Genomic DNA, 12,450 nt, shown 5'->3' on the forward strand with positions numbered 1-12,450 from the left:
AAATCTCCTGTTCTTGCTCTTGCTTTTTGGACTTTGCCAGTCGACTAGGAAATGGAGGCGGAGGTGTAACCACTTGTGTTGATTTTTCTCCAAAATCTGGTTGTTCCAAGGCTCTAGGTTGAGACACATTCCCCTCTTTTTCGAGCTCTTCCTCGATTGCTTGTTCAGAAATTTTCTTGCTCGGCTCAGGCAACTCTTTGCCACTTCTTAATGTGATGGCACTAGCATTTTGCTTGGGGTTGACAATTGTCTGCGAAGGTAGCTTTCCAGATAATTGGGACTCCAATCTATTGACTGTGGAAGCTAACTGGCTCATTTGATTCTCCAAATTATGAATGCTAGTTTTCGTCTCCTGTTGAAATTGTTGAGTGTTAGTAGCCAAAGATTTCACAATATCCTCAAGTGACATACCTGATTTAGGAGCAGGTTGTTGCTGTGAAAGTTGAGGTCTAGGTTGATATTGTGACTGTTGTGGAAATCCTGGTGGACTTACTGCATAATTAAAATTAGGATGATCCCTCCATCCTGGATTATAGGTATTTGCATAGGGATCATACCGTCTCTGAGGTGGTCCTGGAAATCCAACTGCATTAGCCTGCTCAGTCGAATCATCTTGGAGTGTGGGGCACATATCTGTTGGATGACTCGAACCATAGCAGATTCCACATGTTTTCAATTGCTGCATTTGTCCTATAGCTAACTTTTCAACCAAAGAAGTTAGACAATCTAATCTTTGCTCTATTGAAGAATTACTTACCTCATTGACTCTACGAGTCGTGTTATCCTGCCTGTCTCCAAATTGTTGAGCATTTGCAGCCATACTCGATATCAAATTTCTTGCCTCCGTGGGTGTTTTATTCACTAAGGAGCCCCCACTGGCAGCATCAATAATTCTTCTGTCAGTTTGGGACAGACCCTCATAAAAATACTGGATGAGGAGTTGGTCAGGAATTTGATGATGAGGACAACTAGCACATAGTTGCTTGAATCTTTCCCAATATTCATGTAGAGTCTCTCCATTGAATTGTCGAATTCCACAGATGTCTTTCCTAATGCTTGCAGCTCGGGATGCAGGAAAGAATTTTTCTAGAAAATGCTTCTTCATGTCTGTCCATGTGGATATTGACCCAGAGGGCAGATAATAGAGCCAATCCTTAGCTTTATCGGCTAAGGAAAATGGAAAGGCTCTTAATTTAATTTGCTCCTCTGTGACTCCCTGGGGTTTCATTGTCGAGCAAACCACATGGAATTCTTTGAGATGCTTGTGGGGATCTTCACCTGGTAAGCCATGAAAAGAAGGAAGTAAATGGATTAGTCCAGATTTTAACTCAAATGCAACCTCTAATGTAGGATAAGTAATGCATAGGGGCTGTTGATTTAAATCTGGTGCAGCCAATTCTCTCAATGTCCGTTCATTAGCCATGGTGCTATTTATCTCTTCCGTCTCACTAAATGAATCCACAAAATCTACTACTGAATTATGTCCAGTAGATGAGGAGGATGCCTCTGCTCGTTCTCTTGTTGCTTTTCTCAATGCACGAGCAGTCTTCTCTATCTCAGGATTATATTGCAGTTCACCTGTACGAGAAGATCTAGGCATAAACCAGTAACAATAAAAATAAAAATAAAAAAAATAAAAATAAACAAAGAAAATAAAATTCAAAGAAAATAAATTTATTTTGACACCAAGTCCCCGGCAACGGCGCCAAAATTTGTTGGGTGTCAAACCAGCAAAAATAAAATTCCTACTCTTAAGTCACGAATTAAGTCCACTATGGTACTGGAGCAGGGACTTAGGCTGTGCAATGGGTTACTAGCTTCACCCTGGTGCCAGAGTTTGTTTGATCCGATATACCAAAGTGTATTAATTACGTGAAAGACAAAATTCGAATATAGCAGCGAGCAGGGTCGAATCCACAGGGACTTGGGAATTTATTTTGAATGAATGTAACATTAAATAAAAATGGGGGAAGTTGATATGGAACTGTCTAATTTAATTGCTCAAATTAAAAATATAAAGTAAATTGACGGAAGGAAAATCTCTAGTCAAAGGTATAATCTCCACTTATGGTTCGAATCACTGATCACAGATGCAGAGATAAAATCTTTCATTTACAAATAAACTGGTTATGGTTGTCAACAAGCTCTGACAACCTGCCTAACCTTCCTGATTCGATAACCACAACAAGCTCTGTAGTTATTGCCCTAGCCAATTAAGCAGTCCTAAACACGCTCTTAGGATTTAACCTATTGACAGCATTAATCATTAGACTGGCCACCAATTATAACCAACAAACACACACGCTCGGTTTATTTAGGCTATATCATATATTTCCGCAACAACGACTCAAAAGTTTCTACTACAATTGAATCATATCACTTGCCACATGCACTAAAATTACCCAACAATTACGGATTGAGCACTCTTAGATGGCTGTTAATTACTCACACAATTAAACAGTGATCAAGTATTTAATTGCAAGAAATAATCATATGCATAAGTGAACAGGAAATATATAAATACTTGCAAATTAAAGAACGTAGGGAAATCAATTCGATCTCACAGTTTTGTCGAACCAAAGTTTCGATTTAACCTCTGACTAGATGAAGAAATTAGCCACTCCTCATAGTTGAATTGCAGCCAAAAGTACTGGATTGCAAAGGCATTGCGTTTTTACTAGAAAGCAAGGAATAAAAGATGTTTTTCCCGTTGGGGAATATTGTCGAACACCTGGCGTGTGTCAGAGGCCAGTCCAGAGAAAGGAAACTAGAACTAAACTAAAAAGCTAAACTAGAGGTGTCCTTTTGCTTCTGTACGTCCTCTCCTTAAAAAGCCAAAAGTCAGATGACTCAAAGCTCTCTCCGGTGGTCCCCACACATGTGGACAAAGTCTCCAAAATTACTTCTTCTTCCAAGTCTCTCTACCTTCCTTTCTTTTAAGAGCCCAAATGACTTATAGCTTTGTGGTCCCCACCAATCCAAGGCCTAAGGATTGAAGCCCTTAGAAGTCTCCATATTCTCCATAAAGTCCCTCCTTTTTGGTAGTTTTCTGCTTCATTCCTGAAATTAAGTCCCGATACCAAATATGAGTAAATATCAGCAATTAACACAATATTTGTCAGGGATAGAAGGGAAAATTAATAATAAAAATACCAACAATTAACACCCTATCAACGTTATTCATGTATGTTTATATATATATGTGTGTATGTATTTATCATATATGTACTTTCTTAATATTTTATATGTCTAGATATGAATAATTGAATATAGTTGATACATGTATTATTATTATACTCGTAAATAAGAATACTCTGTGTATATTAATACGTATATATATGAGACAATGGTTATTATTTATGTATATACTATGCAAAAATAGTCTAGTAGACATATCTTTGATGCAATGATATATAGTTAGTTGAATTCGAAATCGATGTACACCTAAGCCTTAGCATTATCGGAACAGACATTTAACAGTTTCGACAACCAACTGCTTCTAGAAAGCTTTAAATCCTCGGACGTAGCCTCTGATGAAGCAGCCGCCACTGCAGCAACAGTACTCTTCTCCACAACAGGCCCTTGCTTCCCGGTATTACTAGACTTATCCGCCGTAGCAGCAGTTCCCCCTTTATCTACCAAACTCCCCGCCTTCCCAATACTGGGTTGGCTACTGGGCAACCACTTGGACCCCTTGTTGAAAAACTGGCCAAAGATGTACGGGTTTTGCCAACCTTGAGCTGGTCCCAAGTTGAAAATTGCTTATTTTCTTCGACCATTCTAGTCTTACAATATCAAGGCAGAAACTCGGCCAACATGCTTAAAAGAGTCTCAAGTTAGTTTTACTGATAGTTATCTGTTTTTGCCAAGCTTGAGCTGGTCCCATGCAATTTGAAAATTGCAAGTTTTCTTTGACTATTCATAAATATGGAAACAGATTAAGTGCATCAAAAAACAACTAGATTAGTAATGAGCTTCTCTTTTTTTTTTCAGCAGAAGTGCCAAATGTGTAGTTCTGGTTACATCAACATGTCAAGTGAAGCTTCAAACATCCACTATATTGTCGTATGGATCATGATTCCCAAACTGAAGCAAGGCCAATAAAGTTCAGAATAATCCACAATCTGCTGGACCTCCACTTGTTGGCCATACCACATAGGAAAATAGGAAATTGTCTGCTTGAAATTGGGCTAATCAAAGATGTAAATTCTTGGTGGTCTCAGTTGTTTAACTGGAGCTTTTACAAGTTTTTTTTTTTTTTTACCACCATTTTCCTCTCATCTCTCCTTCATAGGGTAAGAATGGTCGAAATGCTCCATTCATGAAGGTAAAACTAATCAGGATCACCTGTTCCTTCACAAGCACAAGCACTTCAAAATTGTTAATGAAGTAGTTAACACCCCAAAGGCTTACTATCATGAAACTTTTGTGACATTAATCTTGTCTTCTCCCAATTGAAGTTGAAGATCTCCTAATAGTTCATATAATCTTCTCTTGTGAATTTGGATATATTAGTCAGGAAAAAGATAAAAACAGCAATGTTTACGTGACCAAAATGAAAACAAGGGACAATATAATCCATGATATACATAAAATTTATCAAATATTGGCAAACAAATTATCAAATACCGTTCTAAGTAATCAGATGAAACCGTGCCAGTCCTCTTTTCCCTTCTTCTTTCAGGTAGAGAAGGCATCAGTAATAGGTATGCTTTGTTCATGTCTAAAGAAGTTTTCAGGATCAACTTTTGTCTTCACAAGAACTAGTCTTTTCCAGTTGTTTTTGAAGTACTTAGTGCCCCATGAACTTGCTTCTGCCAAACTTGTGCCACCATCAATCCTGTTAACTCCCAAATCAAGATCCCTATAGTTCACATAAGCTGCTCTAGGAGACCTTGGAACATAGGGAGTCATGAATTTATACAACTTTCTAATCCAATCAATGTGTCCCTTTATTGTTTCCTCATCGTCTCCACTTTCCCATGTCGTTAGCCACTGAATCATGAATTTTGTGCCATTTCTGTGAGGATAAGGAGTTTCAGATTCTGAAATTCTACTCATCATTCCACCATGAGGATTCCAAATCGTCAGTGGTGAATCTTGTTCCAGAAACATTTTCCATATTCCCTCAAGGGCATGTTCTTTGATTGGCTCTTTCACAAAGTCTGACTTAGCTTTGAAATAAAGCTTGTTGAGCAATGGTTTACCTTGAAGCAAAAATTTAGGCTGTATATTTCTTGGGTATTTGGCTATATATAGCACTGATTCAATCCAGCTCATTTCAATACAGTCTTTTTGCGTTAATCCCAATTCAGGAAAACCTTTCTTCATTACTTTTAGCAGTCTGTCCGCTCTTCCAAGAAATAAAGCCTGATAGGCAGTTTCTATAGTCCTTTTTCCTTTCTGATCATCAGTTGAAATTGTTGGCCGTGAAAGAACTCTAATGAAGAGATCCTCATCCAGGTGATCGGCAACCTGTTGCCATCTGTATAGCAACTTAGTTGCTCCTTGTTCCAAAGTTCTTCGGACAGTAAAAACTGTCACAATTGCAGGTACAGGCACCAACCGTAGTTTCCAAGCAAGAAGTATCCCAAAGCTCCCTCCTCCTCCACCTCTGATTGCCCAAAACAGATCCTCGCCCATGGATTCGCGATCAAGAATTCTGCCAGATGAATCAACTATTCGAGCATCAACAACATTGTCAGCTGCAAGGCCATATTTTCTCATCAGAGTACCATATGCTCCCCCTGTAATATGGCCGCCAATTCCTACGCTGCTGCAAAGGCCTGCTGGAAATCCGTGAGTTCTGCTTTTCTGAGCTATCCAATAATAAACTTCACCAAGAGTTGCACCTGCCTGAACCCATGCGCTGTTTCCAGCTATACTGACATTGACAGATCGAAGATTGGCAAGATCAATCAGAAAAAATGATGATTTAGTCTCAGAAGTGTAAGAAAGGCCTTCATAATCATGCCCTCCACTGCGGACTCTGATCTGAATGCCAAGTTTTCTGGAGCATATAACAGCTGCTTGAACTTGGAATTCATCCAATGGTTTGAAAATGAGCTCAGGTTTGTGCCTGGATTGCACCATGCACCTCAGGTTCTGAGCAGTAGATTCAAGAATTGAAGTAAAAGCAGAATTATTTTGAATAAAAAAAGCTTCAGAGATAGGGATTGAAATATGAGTATTCGAACGGACACAATAGTAAAATTCCTTCTCAATTGAATCTGAAGCAGCCCATGAAGCTGATAACAGGAAAAGGGCACAGAATAATGGGAGGATGACAGAGCTAGAAGATGGCATATTTCTTGTTGAGGTCACAGGATCAGCAGTCTGATGAATGGGAACCCCCCCTCCCCCCCCCCTAAAAACCCACACACTCACACACACACAACCACAAAAATTATTGAATTTTTCCAATAATTTGGATGATGAAGTCTCAAGAAGGTCCACACTGAAAATTTATTTATTTATTTATTGAAGTAAGTAGTATAATTACATCTTACATTTTATTAGTACTAGGATATGGCAAGGGTCACCTCATAGTTTTAACCCAACTTTTGTCATGGCGTGGGCAGCAGAGCCACATCACACCAAAACCAAGAAGAGTCATGGCAAACAAACAATTCTGTGACCTGTATTTTGATGCTTCTCAATTTATATTTACTTCTCTTAAGAATTAACATTAGGGGAGCCCTTGGAGGATCCTTTTTGGGGAGCTTTTATTAACAAAAGATTGGTACAGTTTTTACCATGAATATGCATTAAATAATCTCCTATCATCTCCTACGATGTGAACAAGTCAATCAAAATATTCAAAAATTAACCTCCAACATCGATCATGATCTAAATGCTGGCTTTGTTACATTCACAAAATATATAGTTGTAATTTTATGCTCCTCTTTTTTCTTTTCTTTTTTTTTGGGTCCCTTACATTCAGGCTTGGGACATCTACATTCATTCCTCCAATTTTGAAAGCTGCTTTAGGATCTAATCTTACATCAAAATTGTGCCAAATATGCCATACGAAACTTTTGGTTGAACACTGTTTATGACTAATTTGCAATTGCAAAATTGAAGAATAGCTCTTGATCTCTTGTCTGAAAACTTTTGCACAAGCCTTTCTAAGATTGATGTCCAGCCCAACTAAGAATTTGTTGCATAATGGAATATGGGATCATTTTAGTTCGGGTGGAGGACGCGGCCTAGACACAGTAAAAGAAGTGCAAATGGTCTGAATATTCTTCATCCATGTAACTCGGGTAGGATTTAAAAAACGGAGACTAAGGAGGAGGAAGGAAATAAGAATTTAGGATCTCTAATTTTTAAAATTTCAATCTCGATAATTAAATCAAAATCTTCTCGGCATACAAAGAGGTAGATTGTTTAGCTTTAACAAAGCCATTTGATTTCCATCCATTTTTCCTCTTCTATGAACCGACACAGGGTTATGTAGCTACTTTAGTATCAATAGGGAGCTGATATGGTAACAGGAGAAACTAGTAGAAGTCAATTATGATTTACCTAGAAAAATGGGTGCTTCAAATTCAAGAAACATAAATAGTTGTATATGCATATATAAAAGAGGGGTGCCAAGTTCTCTCGAAGGTATAACCAACGCTGTTCTTATTCTATGACCCAGTATTTGGATTGAATAAAAAGGCAATTTATTGAGAAGGTGAAAACTTATTGCAAGCTAAAAAAATTTGGATTGAATAAAAGACACTCTATTAACCACTAGTGATAAAGGCACACCCGATGTGTATGCAGTATAGGAATAATCACTTTGCATAAGGAAGAATTTAGTATAAAATTTTCATAAACAAAAAAAAAAATTGATCTTTAAAAGTTTTTTGAATAGAATTTTAATTACTTGGTGGGTACATTGTTTGTGGATGCTTATGGGTAAATTTTAGTTGTGATTACATTGGTTGACAATATGAATAACATGTAATGAGATGGTAAAGATATCTTTACAATAATAAAGTCTGTGTAGATAGTTTTAACTTTGTGTTAACTTTATGCGTTTCCAAATTTACCCTTATTTTTATTATCCATTAATCCTTATTTCTGTTTCAACTGATACATAAATGCGACCCAATTAAAACTGTCTCCCTCCAATTCTCATGTTCTTCCTAATCAACGGTTTTTTACTTTCCAAACCATCTTCTAAAAGTCTCCATTCAATTAACCTTTTCTCCCAAATTTTAATGCAGCTTCATATGGTACATTGTACATATTTCTGTATGATACGCTTTTGATTATATATTATATAAAATAATTATATTCACTTGCACTATTTATGTGATGCTTTTAATTAAAAATATTTTTCGACAAGTTACGCACGCATCGAGTATGTCTCGATAGCTAGTAATTAAATAATTGCGAGGATAAAGTTAAAAAGTTTACATCAGAAGTTGTAGACTTACAATGTACCATTTGAAGCTTTGTCCATTTCAAATTGTGCATCGTGTCTTGAAAATTTTCTTTGTTTGTTGGCATATTTTTTTTCCAAAGATAGACAGATAATTAGATTAGAAACACTCAGGGAGTTAACGGAAAGACTGGCCTAAGCAATCTAAGGGGACCCGCCAAACTTTCATGCCCAACCAATTGGTAACTGGTCAAGAAGCTTGGAGACCTTAAATCCAGAATAAATACCCCACAATCTTCCGATGTGAGATGGTAACCCAACCCTCCCCCGGCGAGCACACCCTCAGCCAATTGGTTTTTTTTTTTTTTTTTCAATAAAGTGGGGTATCCGGGATTCACCCCGACTAATCCCCACTGCACCCGAGACCCCGCCCCCCCAAGAGCCTCAAAGCGGTAGTGAGCAAGATTCGACCACACGACCCAGGCCCCAACTGGGGTTGTCCCGAAGCCAGCCGATATGTGCCCACTGCCCAGGGTAACAGGCAATTTGTTTGTTGGCATGTCGTGGTTCGAAATCTTCACTGTCTACCGCGTGCGATGATGACCACAACTCATGCGACCCCCCACCCCCCAGCACACCCTCAGCCAATTGGTAACAGGCAATTTGTTTGTTGGCATGTCGTGGTTCGAAATCTTCACTATCTATCGCGTGCGATGTTGACCACAACTCATGCGAAAGAATGGAGTTAAACAATCTTTTGTCGACAGATCATGTGGAGGCAACTGTGTCAAATCACCGACTAAAATCCCCATAAATATGTAGAAATGAAAGGTTTGCCCTCATTACACGTCAATGGAATCTTATGGGCATTTTACACTTGTCTATTTGTACCTGTATCCACATAAATCAACAATACTTAAAAATAAAGAAACAACATCTTGTATCAACAAAGAGACTTAATTTATATTTATTCTTCCTCTCCATCTATTCTCATGTGCTCCCATACATAAACCCATTTGAAAAGTTTCTTTAATTTCTTTCACTACACATTGAAATTCATAAAAATTGCTCATTCTTTAATTCATCTCAACAAAGAAATCTATAGAAAATTTATTAGGGTAGTAAGGGGAGCAGAAGAAAAATCTTTTATTAGAAATTTGACATATAGATGCTCAATTATGGATTGATTATGTGCACACATATTTTTCAGCACCTTGGAATGAAGTAAAATTTCCTTCTCAAAAAATTTTCCTATATATATGTATACATATATATATATATATATATATATATATATATATAAGGAACATGTGGATTTATTTTTTATTTGCTTTTCAGTCCACAAATGCAAAATACCCTAGATTTATTTTTTATTTGCTTTTCAGTCCACAAATGCAAAATACCCTCCCTTATATATATATATATATATATATATATATATATATATATATATATATATATATTGATTTTTGATCATGTTCACAACTGTTTTTATATCTTATCTTACAACAATATTGCGCCAATGTGCCACACAAATTTTTTAGCATGACCATTATAATTCTTTATAGTTTCATGTAAAGTAAAAAACTAACCAACATTACCAAATTAGCTTAAATGCCTGCTATCTTACATATTAGATACTTTTCAACAATGCTTGAAAATCAACCAACTTAAGGGGGGACTCACTAAACTCCACTGTCCAGGCAATTGCTGACTGGAAGGGGAGCTCAGTGGACCTTAAGAGGGGGATCTCTCACACTCTCAAATCGATGTGGGAAAGGGGAGAGGGAAACACTCAGACTGACGCTAGCTATTAACCCTCGCCATAATTCTTGTTTCTTTTCAATAATGCTTGAAAATCAACCAACTTAAGGGGGGGACCCACTAAACTCCACTGTCCAGGTAATTGCTGACTGGAAGGAGAGCTCAGTGGACCTTATTACATATTAGATACTTGTACATGCATTTTGTGGTTTAATAGTGGCACCTTCGGACATATATTTGTAGAACATTTTAATTCATAGTTGTTAACTTTATCCATTTCAAAATTGACAGGTTGTCAGCCTGTGCAATAATAAAAATCTGCTCAACTAAAGTTAATTTTTGTAAATAGTGGCAAGTAGGGTCGAATTCACAGGGATTAGGTGTAACTGTTTCTTTTCAAATTCACAATAACAAAGGGGGTATTTTTGTACAGAAGGTGACAATCAAAGAAATTCAAATAAAACTATAAAAATAAATAACTAACTAGAAATTAAATGACAATTCACTAAACTTAGAGTAACAATAATTGAAGGTCTAAAACAATTAAAACAAGAAAATAATTAAAAATAAAATAAAATAGGCAACTAAAAATCAAATGGTAATTCGCTAAAATCAAGGTAATAATAATTAAAGATCTAGCCAAGAAATAACATCAGCAATGGTTCACCTAATTGATCATCGATGCACAAGCAATTTCAATTATTTGTTAATAAATAGGTTATAACTGTCAAACAAGCGATGACAGTCAACCCCTCCTTACTGTGTCGGTGATTAAGGTACGCCTGTTAATCACTGCTCTAATTGAGAAATAATCCTAGGTACGCCCATAAGATTTAATTTTTCAATTGCCTTATGTATTAGAGGAGCCCTATTCTAACCAAATAACGCACTACCAGGGTTATTTCATATTAGCCCGCGTATCCCCCTGACACAAACCCACTCGTGCCAGTTGTCACTAATTCGAGGCAATTAAACAATTACGGATTTAAATGCCCTAATTGACAGTGGATCACCTAATTAACTAATTATCCGGATCTAAGACAATCAATTAATTAAATAACCATAAGCATAGCAATCAAGGAATATGCGAATACCAATAAATAAAAGAAAAAGATTAAATTAAATCGATCTCACAATTTTAGACGACTCAAAGCATCCGTTGCTTCTTGACTAGAGTGAGGAAATTAGTTCATATTCGGTGAACAAAATCCACAGAAAATTGAAGCAAGAGTCGCGGCCATTGTCACAAAAATTGGGAAAATGGGCGAATTCAATTCGTTCGAAGGCATAAAGAAAAGCAAAGTTACTAAGGTTGATTTAATGTCTTCCCTTCATCATCTCATCCTACGAAGGAAGGAAAAGATGCTGAAAGACAAAACGGGAAAAAGTCAAAAGCTAAAAGAATCCCTTAATTCCTCCTCACATACGAGGGAAAATTCTCACTACTCCAGCTAAGAAGGAAAAGTCAAAACAACGTAGCAACCCCCAAAGTAATCCTCCTCTCTACCCAGCTTCCTGACAGGTGCCGAACCTGTGCAATAATAAATACCTGTTTAAATAAAATATAATTTCTGTAGATAGTGATAAGCACGGTCGAATCCACAGGAATTGGGGATAATTTATTTCTTTTAGAGTCCGAAGTATGGGGGGATTTTTGGAGAATATAAAATAACTAATTAACTAACTAATAAAACAACTAATAGAAATTAATCAATAACCAATATGACTCTAGCCAAAGGTACAACTTTTCAGACACGGTCCATGCAACTGATCATCGACGCAAAGATAACTCAATTACTCATTAATAGATTGGTTATAGTTGCCATACACGCGATGAACAACCAACCTTTCCTTAATTTCTCGATAGTTAAGGTACGACCGTTAATTATTTCTCTAACCAAGAAATAACCCTAGGTACGACCATAGGATTTAATTACTTGACTGCATTAATAATTAGAAAAGCCCAACCCTAACCAATAAACACGCTACGAGGGTTTGTTTAAATTAGATCATACGTTTCCCTAACATGAAACCAATCACGCTAGTCGCCACTGGTATTAATCGATAGAACAATTACGGATTCAATCAATTAATATGACAGTAGATTATTAGGTTAATTCGAATATCGGGCCCTTGACATTCAAATAACAAAACAATCATAAGCAATTAAATCAGGAAACGTACAAATACCAATAAATAAATAAAATAATTAGATCTCACAGATGTTCGGAACCGAGTTCTCAAATTGACCTTCGACTAGAAAAAATGAATTAGTTCATCTTCATGGAGGAAATACCATGCAAAATTGC

At 36.8% G+C, this 12,450-nt stretch overlaps 1 protein-coding gene across 1 annotated transcript; it reads right to left on the reverse strand.

Annotated features, from left to right (window-relative positions):
* Positions 1-4,556: 4,556 nt before the first annotated feature.
* LOC140014846 (monolignol oxidoreductase AtBBE-like 15) lies at positions 4,557-6,365 on the reverse strand. The gene has a single exon (XM_072066416.1). It carries the CDS (start codon positions 6,304-6,306, stop codon positions 4,681-4,683), a length of 1,626 nt encoding a protein of 541 aa, XP_071922517.1. The 5' UTR covers positions 6,307-6,365; the 3' UTR covers positions 4,557-4,680.
* Between the last annotated feature and the right edge of the window lie 6,085 nt (positions 6,366-12,450).

This window comes from Coffea arabica, chromosome 9e, assembly GCF_036785885.1.
Source record: "Coffea arabica cultivar ET-39 chromosome 9e, Coffea Arabica ET-39 HiFi, whole genome shotgun sequence".
Classification (NCBI taxonomy): domain Eukaryota; kingdom Viridiplantae; phylum Streptophyta; class Magnoliopsida; order Gentianales; family Rubiaceae; genus Coffea; species Coffea arabica.